Raw genomic sequence first — 20,702 nt, 5'->3', positions numbered from 1 at the left:
CGTACTCTCGGATTATTGCGTGCTTGCTTACTATATGCAGTAAGTATATATGACTATGACCGCCGACGATCGACCCTGCATAGTGATTGACTCTGCTGTGGTCGTTGCGATTTCTGCACTCGTAGCCTGCTTGCTGTAAGCTGTAAACAGAAAAAAATCGGGATACGTTTAGTTCAACTGTAGTGTGTTTGCCGCCGGCTTTTGCTGCGGGCAAGGAATGCACGCATAATCTCGACAAAAGCGCATATCAGCTTGTTGAACATTCACCTAGAACAAGCTGTAATAACACAGCTCTATAGCAGAGAACTGGCACTGGAATGGAAGGCGCTACAATAAAGCCCTGCGTGTCGGCGCCTCAGGTTCGCGTGTGCTTGCATGATGATCAGCGCTAAGAGCTTATTTTTATCTCTCTGTTTTTTTTTAATGAGCCAAACGCGAGGAGATGCATGTCTACGGTATTTCTCAGATATTTTGAGCTTATGTGGCAAAAGCCCGAGCATCAAGCTGTAAAACCGTTGGCGACGACCGAATCAGCCCTCGGTAGGCTGCCGTAGTAGCGACAACTGTGTGGCCATATATATGCCCGCAATGTGCCCGTGAGGGCTTTTAATAAAGGACATGTTTCAGTCAAGCGTTTTTCAAAGCATGTCCGCCTTTGCACTGCGCCAAACGCAATGAAGACCATACGCTTCGTATCGCGCTCAACCAACACTTCGTAAAACACGTTCAGCACATGCATATATGCGCGCCTTTGAACGCGTACTCAGAACTGGAATCTGCGGCTGCTCTCGTGAACGGCCTCGAACACCATCGCAATATCAGCCGGGCGCACGAAATTAACAGCCGAAATATTTTGTGAATGAGAAGTATGCCATCGTAATATGAAGCAAGAGTTGGTGAGACGATCGAAATATGATTGCGCATACGCACGCAAAACATATCAATAAACAGCGAGAACTACCGCAAAAGGTGCCATTGCAGGCGACACAGTCGATATGCACCGTGGCCTGGTGGAAACAAAGCACCTGCATCGCGCAAAACATCGCATGAAGAAGCCCGGTCCTTCTAGTCCCTATAAGAATGGCCGCGCGAGCTTCCCGCTACCATACCACCCCTCCGTCGTCTGCTAGTTTCCCGAGCCATTGGCAAGCAACGCCGCCCGCGTCCGGTGAACCAAGGCCTTTTGGGTCTTTAGGTCCTGACAGCCGAGCAGGGCCGCCTCCCAGCCCTCTCTGGTGGGGTTGGGGTTGGGGGGGATAGATGGGTTTGATTGACACGCCCAAACAATGTGGAAGGTGACAGCCACCTCCCCACAGAACTGGCACGTGCCATCAAAGGATGTGTTGAAATGTTTAAGTACCGCCGGGCAGAGTACAGTGTTAGTGAGAATTTTGATAAGGAGGCGCTCGTCAGCGCGATCCAGTCCCTTACAAGGGGCCGGGTTTCGCCGGTGCTCCTCCTTGTAGTAATCAGTGATGTGTTTGAATGTAAAGGCCAGATTGTCTGATTCGGAGTAGGCTTCCAAGGACAAGGAGATAGCCCGAGGAGAGAGTGCTCGGGCTGTCTCCTTGTCCTTGGAAGCCTACTCCTCGGGCTCGGGCGGCCTGATCGGCCTGATCGTTTCTCTGGAGTCCCTCGTGACCGGGGGCCCAAATCGGGTTACGTGGAGTTGGATCTTCGCGTCGGCAGCTATATTCCAGTATGCGCCAGGAAAGCGGGGGAGCCCAGCCCAACTCATAGTTCCGACAGGCCCCTCGCGAGTCGGTGATGATGTGTTTCGACTTCGGATTAGTGAGAGCCATGCCAATGGGGCCCCGGAATAAGGGCTCCACCTAGTATTGTTAGGGGAAAGGGCCAATAGGGCCTACCCCAATCACCTCTCTGTAAAAATTTAATGCACGATAAATGTTCTTCACCACCACCACCAACACAAAATCGGCCTGGCGAGTCTGGCTGCCGGCTGGCAGCCCGAAACCGCCCAGCCAGAAAATAACCAACGCGTTCCGGGCAGCCACCGGAAGTGCGCGGAGCAGCCCGAGAAAATCAAACGCCTGGCGCCGCGCTCGGGCAGCCCGCACGCTGCACGCTGGCTGCCAGAGGCGGATAATCGAAGAGGCCCACTAAGGGCAAAGAAAATAAAATTTGGCAGTGGCTTAGCTCGGTTAAGCTAGGGTATCAGAAGCGAAAAGGCAACACCTAATGCGTAGTTGTTTCGTCGCCTTCACTCATGTGGCTGCTCCCACTGGCCACGGACGCGGCCAAAAGCCACTTTTCCGCTTCTCTTTGTCCAGAAGTGCAAGATGCCGGGCTACTTGGTATTGCATAATGAAATAAGCGCCTGTGTCTGTGTTTTGCTCCTTCGTGTTTCGTCCCGTTCCTTGCGCTGTTTTATTTCATTATTCTCTTTGTCGTCGTTCAGCGAGGCGTTCTTCCCGCTCTTCGGGTGTTTCGGCCGCTCGTTTAGCTTTGAGCTTTTCATATCTTTTCAGCCAACTCCCGAGCTAGCTCTTCTGTATCGCTCGATGATTATCGGCTCCGTCAATTTCTGGTTCATGTGCCCAGCCAGCGCCTCCTCTATACTTTCTGTGCCTGGGAGAACGAGAGGCGAACAATGGGAGCCCGCCGTCGGGGCTAGTACGGCCTTTCGCCGCCACGCGCCGCCACCGGAGTAGGATCACTGCCGCGCCGTCGCTCCGTCGCTCATTGAAACGCAGACCGTTCGCAGTTGTTCTGTCGTTGAGTTTTCGGCTGCATTCATGTTGTTTCAAGTACAATCAAAACTTTTTTTTAAAAAGGAGCTCAGAAGCACTTGTCGCTAAGGGTAATCGGACCATTTTAGTCGTGTCTTTCGCGGCTACTGCTGTGCAATGCGCTCGCGCGTCGTCTGCTGCGCTGATATGACAGCGCGCGCCTGCTTAAATCCACTGCGTGGAAAATTGTTCTGTCACCTTTAAGTTCGCTTCTCTGAGGGTCTCTATTTGAAAGCAGTGCTTGGCAGCAGCTAATACTGAAAGCTTGGGCTCTGAAAGAGCTCCGTCGCGTGCTGTTGTTTACTCATGTAAGTAGCACGTAAAGCCGTTAGACTGCTTCCAAGGCGGTACCTGATCCCGCGTTTCCTTCGTAAAGTTTTTGAGTTACCATTGTCGCCACCGAGGCCAGAGTTGGCGCCAGAAAATGTGCAGCTTTGCCAACTGGTTTCATCATTTGATCTGCCGCACACTTCCTGCAAGACTGCATGGTGTCTCGAATCGCATCGTTGACGCTCAACTTGAGCGTGTATGGTACGCGCGAAAAATGCTCCCTGCTATCAGTGCCACCAGCTATGTAACGTGAGACGCTGCATCATATGCCTGCACATAACGCTGCGCAGATATAGAGGTTCATATATTCAATATCAGTGCGTTGTGAGTCAACACTTACTCAAACTCGAAAAAAAAAAGTATTTATTGTGGAGGCTAACTTCTACACGGCAGTAACACGTACGCCATCCTCAGAGCCTCGCGTACTTTCGCGAAAGGGGCTTTTTTGTGAAATGTTTAACTATGTCATGCTTGTCACGTATTGACATTGAATGCGTAGTTGCAGAGAAGCGGCCTCAGGAAACGAACCGATATAAGGTTCATGAGCTCGTTGATGCCATCGCTCTTGCACTTCTGCAACTTTGAAGCACAAAGGGCTGGGACAGCGTGCTCTACTAATGTAGTGATAGGCTTTTTCAAGGTCTGATCGTCCTGCAGGGGGCGGTCAGCAAAAGCTCTTAATGTGTCGAGAACGAAGAGAAGTTGATCTGACGGGTAGAGCAGCCCACCTCGGTCTTGGCTGCGGGTGAACTGAAGGAGTGGCTGGTTGCTAACCGGCTTCGTACACAAAGTAAGGCAGTTCTCGCAATCCATATGCTCGCCAACAACTAGTGCAATGTAACCGCCCACATAAGCGGTAGCCGAGATCTGAAGCGACGGCAGGTGCTGTGGAAAAATTGTGGTAGTAAGCCTCAGAAGCACCAATCTTGGTCTCGACAGCTTTGGCGCTGCTTGTACAGTCGACATCAGGGGAGGCTTTGGAGCTGAAGTAGAAGTTGGTTGCGCAGAAGAAAGGACGTCAGCGGGTAGAGTCTTGACATCGAAGCACATTCTTTGTGGCCAATATTGAATACTGAATTATACGCAGCGATCCCGGTCTTGAGTAGCTTTTCGAGACCTGACAATGCAGCCCCAACATCCAACATGTCGTTACACCCGGATGACATTCGCAAACTACCAAACAAGGATTCATTGACTGATGAGTTCTTTTTCGTCCCCATCCGAAAATTCAGCAGCGATCCTATTGCAGATATTTGACACACGCCACTGTAGAATAGGTAGTGATCAGAATTGCCTGATAGGTTTCGTCTGTGAGAAATTCACGGGTATGCCCAGATCTTTTTTTTTTTTTAGCCCTTCTAAATACATAGGGAAAGTGACTTCAAGCCATTCAAGCCGCGGATCAGCACTGTCGTCGAATTGGCGAGCATCCGGAAAATGTTCGTGTATGTGCTGCGTCGTGTTGCTGATATCGTGAAGCACGAACCACCAATAAACGTTCTTCACGAACGTAATTGTTGGCCCTGCAGCTGAAAATGACACGGCAGAAGTGCGCCCAGCCTGATCCTTGAAAAAGAAACAAGAATCGTACTCCGCGCGGCCGATCAGCAGTAGCCGAGCTTCTCGTATCCTCCATGAGCGCGGGCATCGAGGCACCCGCCGCGCGCGACGTATTCTACTCACACAGCGCCTCCTTGCGGCAGCCGCGAGCGGCGGCGGAGCCAGCGCCCGACGGCCTGAGGAGAGCGTTCGCCCAGGCACAGAAAGTATAGAGGAGGCGCTGGCCCAGCTAAGCCCTTTCTAGGACCCACCGAGGCCCTCAACGGATCCTGGAAGGTTCACAGACCCCAATCGCTACCATCTTTTGGATGTGCCCAATGACCTCGGTGAGCTCCCTGGTGAAAACGTCTCTGGCAGTCACGCCGCTGCGCTAAGCCTCGCCTCATCGGGGCGGGCCTCGCCGGCGCGCCGCGTTCCTCCCTGCCCAACAGCCATGGAGGAGCCCGTAGATGGTGAGACCTCTAAACCGTTGGACTGCCACCATGGTGAGTGGAAAACTGTGCTCCGTGCATACCGCAATCGGACCACTGATTCGAATTCGCCCTCAAAACACCCGGCATCGGCCTCCGTTCAACCTAAGCCAGGCGCCACCGGACGCTGCGTCTGGGCACTCACGAAACGCGTTCAAGGAGACAGACGCCGCACCTCCTACGCATGACGCGCGCCGTCGTCCGTAGAAGTAAGCAACTCGCCGCACTGCCGGCGGGAACCATCAGAGTCGTCTTTCGCCCGCGAGGCGGCCTCTCCCTGGAGAAGATCCCGGCTCCCAGTATCCTGCAGGCACTTCACTCGACGCTCAGCTGTTCAGTGATTGGCGAGTTGCACATAAGAATCCACCCAACTAACAACACCTTCACAGTGGCTATGGTAGCGGAGGCAACAGCTCTGGCATTGGTGAAAATTCAGCAAATTACCTTAGATGGACAACAATACCCGGTAGCCGCGTACATCACAGCCCCTCCAGCGGCAGTCAAGGGCGTCATTTCCCGGGCCTACTGGAATGAGACACCAGAACAAATCCTAACTGACTTACAGTACAGAAACCCGGACGCTAACATTATAGCGGCCCGACGCATGGGTAAAACAACGTCCATCTTAATAACTTTTGCCTCAGGTCCCGTGCCTCACACAATTAAATATATGTGTGTGGTACACCGCTGCACCAAATACAAGGGAAACCCCGATGCCTGCACAAACTGCAGGAAGCCTGGACACAGGTACGACGTGTGCCCTCTCCCGAAGGCTGGACTCTGCCCGCGGTGTGACGATAAGCACACCCCTCAAGAGACCCCATGCACGCCAAGCTGCATTCTTTGTGGTGGTTCCCACCTTACCGGTACCGGCTCGTGCAAAGCCAGGACCCCTCCACCTCGTAGACAGACCGCGCCGAAACCCAAGCAACCAGTGCCCACGCCAAAGGACTTTCCGCCGCTAGTGCCTCATCAAGATCGCCAGCGAGCCTGGACCAAACCCACCAGTACACCCCAAACCTCACAGCGGGAGGAAGAGATAGCTCTCCTGCGGGAAGAGGTAACGCATCTTAGGGCAGCCATTAATTCTATCCCTCCTACCGTTTCTTCACCCACTCCTTCACCAACACCCCAACCCTCCACACCCACTCCACAAAAGAAACGCAGACCAGAAGACATTCCAGACATGGATTCTAAATTACAAAACTTTGTCCAACAGCTCGAAGCCAGTATTCTGGCACAGACTCAAAATTACATTGAAGCCGCCATCACTAAGCTTTAACACTTCTTCTTGGGCGAGTTGGTGCATACTTGAATTGAATAAAATAGCGCCAGAGCATGCAGACCACGAAAAGACAAGGACGAGACACAAAGCGCTAACTCACAACTAATTTTATTGAAACCAGGCAGCGCCTTTATATGGCGAAGTTCCACTGAAAAAGAGGGAGGAGGGCAGGAAAGGTAAAGATATCAAAGCGACCATCACAGCGAGCACACATGAGGAAGCGGTAACTAAAAAAAAACAAAAAAATTGTCAAAGATTATTTAAGGGCGGCATCTAAGAATTCGAACTCGGATGAAAAAAGTGAAACCGATGGGGTGCTGACACACCTATTGCCAAGTTTTCTTATGTGAGCTTAAGCTTACAGAAACTATGCTAACTATGCTATGAAACTATGCTAACTAAGCTTACAGAAACTATTATCAGTCAGGTAACCTCTGCTATTCTACAACAAATTCCACAAATAATTGCTGGAATGTCTTCACATATCCCAGCTAGCAACCCCATAGCTGCTCCCATCCTCCGCCCCCCCCCCCACCCCACCCTCCAGCATGGCCCAGTTGACGGGCAATAATCTCCAATTAAGCATCCTACAATGGAACTGCAGGGGGTTTCGTCGCAAACGAGACCCCCTGCAGCAGCTCCTCTCTGCTTCCTCCACAACCCCTGATATAGTAGCACTTCAGGATGCTGGCACAAATTTATCGCTGCCAGGATACGCTCTGGTACCCTCTGACACCACTCCAAACCCCAGGGTTACCATGTATCTCCAACATTTCGTACCATACACTTGTCATGTACTAACCTCGCCGGTAGCTCACACATTCCTAGAATTAATCCCCTCCACTCACAGATCTCAGCCCCTCTTCATCCTCAACTGTTACCTCCTTCCGAGGCAACCGGTCTCAGATTTAATCTCTCTAATTAAAGCCGCCTCCAACGCTGCAAAAAAGGACCCCCTCATTATATTAGGGGATTTCACCTGCGCACATGTAGACTGGGGGTACACACGCACTAACAAGAGAGGAGCGGAATTGCGCAACACCCTTCAGATGCACGGCCTGTCCATATATAATGATCTGAGCACACCTACAAGAATCGGCAATAGTGTCACTGCCGACACAAGGCCAGATCTTACTTTTGGTCGCAACCTTCCCACGCCGGTGTGGACAAACTCAAATGAGGCCCTGGGCAGTGATCATTACATCATAACTATACAGCTTGATTTCGCCAAAAAAGCTAAAAACTACCGTGTCCGAATTACCAGCTGGGATAATCTTCGGAAGCACAGAGAGGCCAAAACATTAGAATCCCCCTTTAACCTCCACACATGGACGACAGAGCTGAAACAGGATGTCCAGGCATTCACGCAAACATTAGACGCCACCCCCGAGACTCCCGTTGCAGACAGTCGCTTAGCGCACCTACTCCAAGCTCAAAACAGTATCCTCACACGCTGGAAAACCCAGAAGCAAAATCGGAAACTTAAGCTAAAATTAGCGCAACTACAGAAACAAATAGAAGAACACAGTGCTGCACTCAGCAAATCTAACTGGCACCAATTATGTGACGGATTACGAGGTAATCTCTCCTTCACCAGGGCCTGGCATCTTTTGCGACGTATGATAGACCCCACTCAAGCTAAAAAGCAAACTCGGCTCGCACTCAAAAGACTTACCCATAAAAATCGTCAAAATCATCAAGCACTGTTACGCCAACTCCAGTCAACTTATACCACTGTGGGCCAAGCTGTATCATATCCCGACTATGCAGGCCCCGATCAACCCTCCCTCGACGCTCCCATTATGGAGGTTGAAGTCAGAGCAGCCCTTATCAAGCTCCGAAACTCAACCCCTGGGGAGGACCAAATCACAAATGTCATGCTCAGAAATCTAGATGACAGTTCAATTTCCCTTCTCACCGACTACTTCAATGAGAGCTGGGAAATGGGGGCGCTACCTGCTGAATGGAAGCACGGGAAAATAATTTTCTTTCCTAAACCAAATAAGCCCATTAACGCCCAAAACCTCCGTCCCATTTCGCTGACTTCGTGCTTAGGCAAACTGTTTGAGCATGTCATCCTCACCCGTCTCACGCAACACATGGAATCCCATGGACTATATCCACATACTATGGTAGGATTTCGATCCCACCTCTCGGCACAGGACACCCTACCGCAGATTTCACACGCTATCCTCAATGACATGTTACATCACACCAGAGCAATCCTGGCAGTCGACCTCACCAAAGCATTCGACAAAGTTACGCACAGCGCCATCCTGCAGGGCATCCAAGAGCTGCAGTTGGGGCCTAAGACCTACAACTATATCCGGGCCTTTTTAAACGGTCGCACAGCCTCACTGCATATAGATGATATACAGACCCCCCCCCCCCCTTCACGCTTGGTAACATTGGTACCCCGCAAGGGGCAGTGTTATCTCCCTTCCTCTTCAACCTCATACCCCTGGCCAACGCTCTCAGCCGCATCCCGCACTTAGGACACACACTTTACGCGGATGATATAACGGTTTGGACCACATACGGCTCGGATGGCGACATAGAATCGACCCTTCAGGAAGCCGCTACAACTATCGCTACTCACGCGGCAAACATTGGGCTTGAATGCTCCCTCACAAAGTCAGCACTCCTCATAATCCGGCCGCGGCGCTTCCCTACCTCCCCCATCACAATCGACCTGCATGACACTCCCATACCGCAAACACCAACCCTCCGCATTCTTGGCCTGCATTTACAGGACACGGGGAAAAACAACCTTACCCTGAAAGCACTAAAACAGTCCACTTACTCCGTCATCCATCTTCTTAGAAGGGTTTCACATTCACGAGCCGGTCTAGACGAAGCAGACAATCTCAAGGTGCTGCATGCCTTTGTGCTTAGCCGCATTCTTTACACCACTCCTTACCTGAACCTCTCCTGTTCGGATAAAGACAAGATCAATGCTCTTATCCGCATGGCTACCAAAGCAGCGCTAAACCTACAAAAGAGCACTATCACGGACAGACTCTTCAAATTAGGAGAGAGAGAGAAACTTTATTATGGCAAGTGTGTTGACCCCCCTTGGGTCCCTGGACCACCGCAAGGTCCCACTCTACGTCGGAATACGTCGGAACGTTCATGTGGTGTTTCTCCATGACGTCGGCACCCCGAAGCACCGCAGCAAGCTGCGATGGCGGGTCCGGAGACGAGAGCACGACCTCCCAGTCCTCCCAACTTGATAACGCGGGCTGTCCCTGCGTGGGAGGATCAGCAGGGCAGCCGAAAAGGATGTGGGAGAGTGTGGCGTGAGGGTCGCCGCACAGGGTGCATGCAGGGGAGGTGCCACAGTAGTGGGATAGCAGCTGAGGGGAAGAGAGAGAGCGGGTCTGGAGGCGTCTCCAGAGGATCTGTTGGGAATGGGTAAGGGAGGGGTGTGGAGGAGGGTAAGTCCGACGGTCCAAGCGGGGCATTTGCGTGAGCTCTGCAAAGGTGTGCGCCCGTTCTCTCGAGAAACCTGGATCGAGGCCGTCCTGAGCCCGGCAAATCAAACGTCGGGCCAATTTATCGGCAGCCTCGTTTCCTGGATTCCCAGAGTGAGCCGGCACCCACTGGAGCTCTACCCTGCGTGGTAAGTTTTTGGTGGGGGTGTTCAACAACTCCCAAGCAGGGGCGTGAATCCTGCCTCTCGCGAAGTTGAACAGAGCCGTTTTGGAATCGCTAAAGATGTAGTTTGCATTGGAATGTACAAGGGCTAGGGCGATGGCGGTTTCCTCTGCCTCCTCAGGCGTACAGCCCGAGGGAAGGCGGTGTGTGAGGGGCTGTGCTAGGGCTGGATTGTAACCAACAGCTACAGCTTCATGAGTTGTGCACGCGGCGTCTACCCAAATGGCGTCCTGTGCTTGTCCATAATACTTGTGTAGGGCCTTAGCGCGAGCCATGCGGCGAGGGATGTGGTACTGGGGATGAACGTTCCGGGGAAGGGGTTTCACAACGAGGGGGGTATGAATGTGTCGAGGAATAGCTATAAGGGATGTCTGATTAGCGGGAATGTTGATGCGAAGGGAAGCGAGGATATGCCTGCCAGTTGCGCTCGCGGCAAGTCTCAGATACTGTGTCTGGAGGTGCGCGTCTACTAGTTCCTGAAAGGTGTTATGCATGCCTAGTTCAAGGAGCTTGGCTGTGCTAGTGCTGCGGGTAAGTTTAAGGCTGCCTTGGTTGCTAGACGAATCATGGCGTTCACTCGCTCTGTTTCCATGCGGTTGAGCTTAAGATATGGGGTGGCGTATAAAATGCGGCTAAGTGTAAAAGCATGCACTACTTTCATGATGAAGTTTAGCGCCAAAAACGAGGACAAAGTAGGAGTGAAGACACAACACGAGCGCTTTGTGTCTTCACTCCTACTTTGTCCTCGTTTTTGGCGCTAAACTTCATCATGAATAAGATTCAACTCGCCCAACTTTCCACCTTACTACTACTTTCATGCTGTCCGCTTCGTCTAAACCTTTGTGCAGGGAGGATACGCGGCGTAGAAGTTGCAACACAGATTGCGTGGAGGCCTTGAGTGTTTTAAGGGTATGATCGTTGCGTCCTGAATCCTGCAAGTAAAGGCCAAGGATACGGAGGGTGGGGGGTGACGGGGATAGGGGTTCCTTGTAAAGCGATTTGAATGTTCGAGTTAGCTGCAGATTTCGGTTGGTAATTTCGGCAAAGGTCTGGGGAGCCTCGGCAAGAGCGTCTGGGTCCGTGGGGCCGGCCGCCCTGTTGGTTAGCCCTCGGGCTAGTCGGTCGACCCCTTCGTTTCCAGAGTTTCCCGCGTGGGCGGGTACCCAGACCAGGTTGATCTTATGGTCGGGAGTGCAGCCGCGAAGGATGCGGGGTGGCAGATAAAACCTGCCGAGTAATTTTGTATCGCTCTTTTGGAGTCGCTGAGGACTGTGCGCGTACGTGGGTCAGCGATGGCCAGCGCGATGGCGGTTTCTTCTGCCGCTGTCGGAGAGTGAGCTACTACTGTGGCGGCGGTGACGAGAGTAGATTGGGGCGTGGTTGCACAAGCCACGTATGTGTTTGCACTTTGCCGTGCAGCATCTACGTATATTGCGTGTTCGTCGGCAAGGTATGTGGCATCTAGTGCTTGGGCTTTCAGCTGACGGCGCGTATCATGGCGGCCAGGTAGCATGTTTTTGGGGATTGGTTTTATAACTAGGCGGCTATAGACCCCTATCGGAATGGGCGTCGTGGGGTGGACGTCGCCTATGGGGTTGATGTTGAGACGGTCAAGTATGAGCCGCCCGTGTTTAGTGCGGGAGAGGCGGTGGATTTGGGCGGTCTTGTGTGCCTCTATGAGTTCTGTGAGCGTGTTGTAGATGCCGAGTTGGAGGAGGTGCTGTGTGCTGGCGTACTGAGGTAGCCCCAGTGCCGCTTTGTACGCTGAACGTATAATGCTGTTCACAGCTTCCTCGTCCTTCCGGCGGAGGTGATAGTAGGGGTAGGAGTAGACTGGTAAACACGCGGCTGCAGGAATGAACAAAGGCGCGTCTAGTTAATACGGTGTTGTCTTAGAAGGGTGCTTTAGAGACGTGCTGTGGTGTGCATGCCTTTCGGGTGTACACCAAGATATGAGAGGCAGGCATTTCCTTTCCTTGAAACCAATTTTCATCTCATTTCATTTTTTTAAGGCCCTTACGGTGCGGTTCGGCTACGCACCACGATGTGAGAGTGACTGGCGTCGTTTCCTTTCCTTAAAACCAATTTTCTTTTCATTTTCCTTCCCTAACGGCGCGGTTCGGGTGTCCACGGAGATATGAGAGATCGTCGTTTCCTTAAAACCAATTTTCATTTTATTTTCCTTCCATTACGGCGCGGCTCGGCTGTCCACCGAGACGTGAGAGGCAGGCGTCGTTTCCTTTCCATGACTTCACTCGGTCGCGGCGTACGGCATACGCGAAGCTCGGCTCCGACCCTCGTAGTGAAGCTTTTCACTTCAATACAAGAAAAGCGCGCTCTCTTTACGCAATCCGTGGACTGTAGTTTCAAGCATAAAACAGCGTTACCAAAAGGAGTTGCGCGTAACATACAGAAAAGAAAAAATATCCAGAAAACACTTTTCACGAGATCTGTTCTTATAGGGGGCCATAATCCCACAATAAGACATACAGCGTAAAGATGGGTCGCAAAAGGATCAAATCACATGGAGGAAGACGGGGCAAGAGCAAAGTAACAACTGATTTATTCTAGTAGCAAAATAAACTTTGGCTGAATTTATTTATTTATTTATTTATTTATTTATTTATTTATTTAGGACATACTGCAGGCCCAGTGAAGGGCCCTGGCAGGAGGGGCACAATAAACACAATACAAAGAAGCACAAAACAAAAAGTACAAGGCAAGTAAAAAAAATCAATTAACGGCCTGTTCAATGGCATCAATGTCAAAAGGTTTTACGGTGCGAATTCCATAGAATCTGATTTATAGCTTCATAGCCACTTCCGTGCAGTAGAGCGTGACTGCCTGTCCGTGCGTCTCTGGCTGCTGTGCGTCGCAGAACCTGGGCCTACGCCCCTGCCAGCACGTGTACCTCCATGCGCACGTGGCCGGCCGCGTCGTGGTGCGCCCTTACACGCCGGTCAGCCACTGCGACCAGCGCGGCTCTTTCGACCTCGTGGTCAAGGTGTACGCCGCGCACGCGTCGGCCGCCTTCCCCAACGGGGGGATCATGTCCCAGTACCTGGACCACCTGGTGCCCGGAGACGAGATACAGGTGCGGATATGAAGCCCCAACATTATTTTTTATTGCGTAGAAAACCATTTTGAATGTTTGGTTTGGTTTGGTTTATGGGGTTTAACGTCCCAAAGCGACTAAGGCTCTGAGAGACGCCGTAGTGGAGGGCTCCGGAAATTTCGACGGCCTGGGGTTCTTTAACGTGCACTGACATCGCACAGTACACGGGCCTCTAGAATTTCTCCTCCGAAGGAATTCAACCGCCGCGGCCCGGATGTAGTCATTTATCTGTGCTGTATTTCTTTTAGATCTGCAAAGAATTGTCGTTCTTTGCAGATCCTATGCAGTTCTTTGCAGCACTGCATATTTACAGCAACGCGGCTAATGTTCTTTCAAAAAAAACACTCTGATATATCTTGCATTTTTTTGCTGCAGTGTGTTGCTTTTTACCTTCTAAGAATTTTTGAGGTACCTGACCGCATCATTGGTATAGAATCGCGTTACGCATTGATCTGTATTTACCAGCGTGAACAAAAACAGCCTGTTCTATGGCTGAGTAAGGATAGATAGCCGGGCGAGTTGGTAAAGTTAGATCATTGTGGGCGCTACAGCGAGAAACGGAGGAGGCTCTGTAGAAGACGACACGGACGAGCACTAACTGGCAACTAAGTGTTTATCCTGAAAATTATATGTTATACATTAGAGTCATGTGATAAGAAAAAGCCGAGAGCAGTGGCACGCAGCCCTTTCAGGAGACATGACAGTATCACTGTGACACGTACTCTTTCCCTCATTGATGCTTCGGTTGCAACTGTCTCTGAAACTGATTGCACCAACATATTCAACGCAGCCTTTTCATCCGTGTCTACTCTGAAACAGATCCGACATTTCCTTCAACCCCCCCCCTCCCCCCCAGTTATTCAAGATACTATGCATCCTCTTATATTTTCTTCAGCAGGAATTTTGTCACTATAAATAGAAAACATTAAACTTTCATCCTCTTAAGGGAAAAAAAAATAGCGCACACGAGAAGACGGGACAAGCGAGGAGACACAGGCAAGCGCTATATCCTCTGCTGGAATTTATAACATCAACGCTAAAACACTGATTAATACCAAAGATATATGTTCATCTCTGTTGTGCTTGTTATTCGCTAAGTCACTCTTCACAAGTCAATTTCCCATAGACTGCAAAAATGGGAAGATAGTTCCAGTCTACAAATGAGGTAATAAGAACTCGCCGCTAATATACCGCCCCATCTCTCTAACTAGTATTCCCTGCAAAATCACGGAACACGTCATCTATAACCACATCATGACATTCCTTGATTCGAATAACTTTTTCCATCCTCCTCAGCACGGGTTTCGCCAGGGTTACTCCTGCGAGACCCAACTTGCTACATTCATTCTTTGATCTGCATGCTAACCTTGATTCTAATCTACAGACTGAAATCGTTTTTCTAGATTTCGCCAAAGCCTTTGATAAATTGCCCCAGCCTGCTGATAAAACTTTCTCGATTAAATTTACACCCTCATATTTTGAAGTGGATTGAAGAGTTTTTGTCTAATCGATCGCAGTTTGTCTCCGTTAACAATAAGAACTCTAACTCACTCTTAGTAACCTCGGGCGTCCCACAGGTATCTGTGCTTGGCCCACTACGGTTTCTCATATACATTAATGATCTGCCTTCAAACATAACATCTAACATACGCATGTTCGCTGACGACTGTGTACTTTATCGTGCTATTCTCACCACCGCTGACCAATCTTCTCTTCAAAATGATCTTAATGCCGTCCAGGATTGGTATAATAAATGGCTAAGGGAACTTAACCCACGTAAGTGTAATCTTTTGTCCAATAGCCGCCGCCGTAATCATCTGACCTTCTCTTACGTAATATCTGAAGTTCCCGTACAACTAGTTCAGTCATACAAGTACCTAGGCATAACTGTTTCCTTCTTCGAGCCTGCATATTACTAACATAATATCGTCAGCAAACAAGACGTTAGGTTTCCTAAAGCGCCATCTTTACGATGCTCCCCAGCATGTCAAGTTATTAGCTTACAAATCATTCGTTAGGTCCAAACTATCATTTGCGTCGCCCATCTTGAATCCGCATCAAGCATATTTATTTATTTATTTATTTATTTATTTATTTATTTATACAGAATACCCCTAAAGGCGCTCGAGAGGGTATTACATAGGGGGAGGGGGGGCACAGGCAATTGAACAGAATAAAACAAAACCACAAATATAAAACAAACAACAAAAGCACAAATAAGACACTTTGGATGACCTAAGTAAGCAAAAGAATCAATCAAAAACACAAATAAGACACTTTGCATGACATAAGTAAGCTAAAGAATCAAAAGAATTGCAGCGCGGCAAAGAACGAAGATTACTGCAGTATTAAAATTATACAAACAGAACACTAGCACAATGAATCTTTTTAGTAACAAACCCTGTAAAAAAGGAAGACATGAACAAATAAAATAACAATGTATGCGAAGAGTTAAGCAGTAGTTATTGAAGATATAAGTTTAAAATATTTATCAGGATCAGTGGTGGTTGCGATATGTGAAGGCAGAGTGTTCCAGTCAGATATTGTGCGTGGTAAGAATGAATGCGCATAGATAAATGTTCTGCACGTGAAACGTCTAACTTTAAAGGGATGACCGCGGCGGTCAAAAATCGAAGGAGGCAAAGAAAAAAAGTCGTTATGAAGTGATGGGTGATGATAAAGTTTACGAAAAAGTGATAGTCGTGCAATTTTACGGCGGAGACATAAATCCTGGAGACCTGCGCGTTTCTTTAAGGCAGTGATGCTGGTGTTACGTGAATAATCGGAGTAAATAAAACGAACGGCGCGATTCTGCAATGATTCAATGTTATTTATTAGGTAAGATTGGTAAGGGTCCCAAATAGCCGAGGCATATTCAATTTTAGGTCGAATTAGAGTGGTATAGGCATGAGCACGGAGGTGAGGAGGAGCATGCTTTAGGTTATGTTTTAAGAGACCTAATGAACGATTAGCAGATGCAAGCATAAGGTTAATATGGTGGTTCCATGCTAAGTCTGAATGAAGGTGAAGTCCTAAGTACTTATACGTGGTGACTAGCTCGAGTGAGCTATTATTTAAGGAGTATGCTTTTTGAATTCGAGACATTCGGTTAGTAAAAGACATCAATTTAGTTTTTGAATGATTCAGTTGCATAAGCCAGGTTGAGCACCATGCTGTTACTGAATCCAGGTCAGATTGAAGGGATTGGCAATCGGTGTTAGCAAAAATTTTGCGATAAATTACACAATCATCAGCAAAAATCTATGGGAAGAAATGGAATCCGGTAAATCGTTGATAAATATTAGGAAAAGTAAGGGGCCAAGCACACTTCCTTGTGGGACGCCAGAGTGTACTTGGCTGAAAGACGAATTGTGGTTATTGACAGTTGTAAATTGAGACCTGGAAAAGAGAAAATCTTTAACCCATGCAATGACAAGAAGGTGAATATTAAGCAGTGCTACTTTCATTAATAACCGGTTGTGAGGTACTCTGTCGAAAGCTTTAGGAAAATCAAGAAATATGGAGTCTACTTGAATGCCAGCATCAATCGATGAATGTATGTCTTGAATGAATCCGGCAAGTTGCGTTTCGCATGAGTAGCCTTTACGGAACCCATGTTGATATTTAAAGATAATGTTATGTTCTTCAAGATAGTTAATTACCTGCGAGTGAATTACGTGTTCAAGAAGTTTGCAAACAGTGCTAGTTAATGAAATGGGTCGGTAATTTAGTGGTGAGGAACGATCGCCAGACATGAAAATTGGCACAACTTTAGCTAGGCGCCAGTCCAGCGGAATCACGCCTGATGATAGAGATTGTGAAAAAATAGCGGACAAGATGCGATGAATACCATCAGATGAATTTTTGAGTATTTTGTTATTAAAGCCAAGGTGATCTGATGCTGATGATGTTTTAAGCTTCCCTAGTAAGGATAAGATACTGGTCTCACTGATAACTATTTCGGACATTGATGTATTAGAAGTGCTGACAGAAATAGGAGGTAGAGGGAGATCTTCGCGGGTAAAAACGGATGTGAATGCGTTATTGAAAAGTTCGGCGCATTCGGCCACTGGAACACTGCTGCCTTCCGCGTTGGTAAGAGTAATGTCAGGATGATTAGCGGGGCTTATTACCTGCCAGAACTTCCGTGGATTGTTTGGTAGCATTGCCGGTAGATCGTGTGTGAAGAAGTGCCTACGTGCAGATATCAACTCAGACTGGTATTCCTTATCACATAGTTTGTACCGTTGCCAAGATTCGGAGTGTCTATTTTTGTCGGCTTGTCTGTAAAGGCGCTTTTTTTGTTATTAAGGCGACGTAGATGCCTATTAAACCAAGGCGCTGTGTTAGTGCAAGGGATACTGATGACGGGTATGAATCTGTCAATGAGAGTAGCCAGTTTCACGCTGAACAAGTTCCAGTTCGTTTCCACGGAGCGTGACGAAACATCGTGAAGAAAATGATCAGCAAAGACTGACAACTGAGCGTTTATTTCACCGAAGTTTGCTCGGTTGTAGCACCTTATTTGTTTAGTACGAGTTACCTTTTTATGGGGCACAAAATTCAGGTTACCCGTGATTATGGAATGGTCGGAAAGGCCTTCTAAGAGCGCAATGTTGGAGCAAAGGTAAGGATCACTTGTCAAGATAAGATCGAGAATATTGGCTGTAGTGGCGGAACGACGCGTAGGTTCAGAAATAAGTTGTTGCAAAGAGAAATCGAGACAGGACTGGAGGAAAGCCTGAGCTTCAGGATCATTGGCAGGAGCTGTTAATGACGACCAGTTAATAGCCGGAAAGTTAGTCACCAAGTAAAAGTAACCTTGAATTCGGGAAACGACAAGTAAGATCGCTTAGTAAATTAGAAAACTGACTTGCGAATGAAGAATTCATGTCCGGAGGGCGGTAAATGACGCCAATGATGGCGACCGTGGGACCACAACTCAACCGAACCCATACCGATTCTATGTACGACGTGACCTCGATAGGCACAGCAGTGAGCACTTTATTGACAGCCAGAAGGACACCGCCACCTCTACGGCCCGTGCGGTCACAACGAAATATGTTGAATTCGGAGTCACAGGCGAAAACGACATCATCAGGAACCATGTCATTTAACCAAGTCTCGGTAAGCGCAATGACCGAGGAGCAGCATGAATCAATTAAAGAATCTCATCATATCTCATCAATACCCTCGAATTTGTTCAGAATCGCGCTGCTCGTTTCATTCATTCATCCTACTCTTATGACATCAGCGTTTCCTCCTTAAAATAGCATCCGGATTATCACCCTTATCGCTCCGCCGTCGCACTGCCAGCATGTCCTTATTTCACAAATTCTTCCACAGCCCTATGCACATCGCACTTTATATTCTTCCCCCATCACGCATATCTCATCACGCAGTAATTCGTCCACGCTCACACACCGTCACTTTTTTCTAATTCCTTCTTTCCTCGTGCAGCCGCAGACTGGAAAGGCCTTCCAAACAATGTTGCCATCATTACTTGCCCAAGTCTTTTAAATGATAATGTAGAAACTATTCTTGCTATTGTGAATTTCTGCTTTTAATTCTTGCCACCCCTTATGTAACACCCCTTTTAACGGGCCTTTAAGGTAATAAAATTAAATGAATTAAAATGAAATTGGTTTATTAGGTCACAAGGAGGTTTTCTGAAACATTATTGTCATTATCTTAAGCGGAAACTAAATGTCGTTATACATTTTACACGTGTTAATGGTCACCTCTTTTAGCGACTTGCTTATAAGCAGTGAAAGCTACGGTGCTGAGGTTTTATTACACAAGGTTTCAAGTAACACTTATTGGGATAGTCGGTGCATAGCTCTACGTACAAACGTTAGCACAAAAAACGAGACATTCCTAAGAAAGGTGGCCAAGACAACGCGCTACTGACATCTGATTGCTTTAGTGAAAGAAACACGTAATATATAGGCACACCGTCACACCATCTATGAGCTGCAGCAAATGTCAGAATGATGTAAAGGGTCATAGAAGCGATAAAAGACACAAACACTAAAAACACGACGTAGCTGAAAACGATATAAGCTGCGGAAGAACATTAAAAGGCAAGACATGTGGTGTATTTATTTATTTATTTATTTCATATACCCTCAGGGCCATTGGCATTAGAGAGTGCTTACAGGTGAAAAAAAAAACAACAATACAATAAACGATATGGGGCTATTATCAAAAAAGTTACAGATGTGCCTAATCATACAATGTTAGCTAAGGCGTTCTTGAAAAGCTGGTAATCTTTGATGGTTGCTGTTGGTGCGGGAAGGTGATTCCACTCTGCTGCTGTTCGAGGCAAAAATGACTGAAAGAAAGCGTTAGTTCTGCAAAATGGGACACCGACTTTGTAGGCATGATCTAATCTTGATGATAGGTGATGCGGGGAGGAGAGTAATACACTGCGCAGGTGTGGATGATGAAAGATCTTATGGAATAGGCAGATACGAAACATTTTGCGACGTGAAGCTAAGGATGGCAGATTAAGGTTTGATTTCATTGAAGATATGCTAGCGGTCCTATTATAGTTGGAGAGAATGAAACTGCCTGCGTTATGTTGGACCATTTCGAGTGAATGAATAAGGTTTTCATGATGAGGGTCCCAGATGGATGCGGCATATTCTAGTTTTGGACGTATTAATGTCTTGTACAATAGCAGTTTGAGGGATGAAGGAGCTCTGGCGAAGTTGCGGCGGATGTAACCCAGCATACGATTGGCGTTGTTAACTATGTATGTGATATGTAGAGACCAAGTGAGAGTGGAAGGCCGAAGAAGCGTGGTGTATGGGATCCGACAGGATGATAACAAAACGAAAATGCATTAAAAAAGTAAAAAAAGATACAATGCACGTGAAACATGAAAACCCTTTGAAAAAGGCTTTTTGCACTGAACACTTTGGATTACATTAGAAAAAAGCACCTGTACACATGCTCGTACAAAGGAAAGCCTTTCTAAAAAGCCTTCTTCACTTTGGTACAAGATGATAGATGCATCGCTAAAGGCATTGGGGCCCTGTTTCCTGGTCAAAAAACCTCCTTTTAATTCACGGGACACTCGACCGCGGCCTCTATCTAAAACAAAGGTTTTCTCAAGAATGGGTCTGCAGGAGTTTATTTCACAGTCCATACAATGAAGAGGCTGATTCGAACCTGTTCCAGTCCCCATCGAACGTTCATGCTCCCTCCAGCCTAAATCAAGCGCTGAGAGAACGTGAACAAAACAAAGAAACAGTGAACAGCAAAGTGAACGAAACTAAAAAAAAAGAAAACATAATGAATTGTAACAAACAAAAGGTATTACCAGAACATAGCAATTAAAAAAAACAGACCTCAAACCTTTTATACTCAATCCTAAACTATGTGTTTTTGTTTAGTATAAACAGGAGGTTATGCGACAGGGCCTGATATTTATAAAATGTTCGGAACCTTCGGATTTCCCACAAATCTCTATTTCTTGCGAGTACGTTAGTGTCACGGCGCTGCAGAGATGCCAATGACATTAGTTGGTT

General features: G+C 48.0%; 1 protein-coding gene across 1 annotated transcript in view; it reads left to right on the top strand.

The window, feature by feature from the left end:
* LOC149324988 (NADH-cytochrome b5 reductase 3-like) overlaps positions 1-20,702 on the top strand; it is a 90,131-nt gene that overhangs the window by 3,786 nt on the left and 65,643 nt on the right. Inside the window, exon 2 of the mRNA XM_089564159.1 lies at positions 12,931-13,146. Within this exon, the coding sequence (XP_089420285.1) occupies positions 12,931-13,146 (216 nt within the window). The remainder of the gene's footprint in view (positions 1-12,930; positions 13,147-20,702) is intronic.

Source organism: Amblyomma mixtum, chromosome 10 (assembly GCF_055824585.1).
Source record: "Amblyomma mixtum isolate Tamu chromosome 10, ASM5582458v1, whole genome shotgun sequence".
NCBI lineage: Eukaryota > Metazoa > Arthropoda > Arachnida > Ixodida > Ixodidae > Amblyomma > Amblyomma mixtum.
This window is presented reverse-complemented; position numbering and strand designations above follow the sequence as displayed.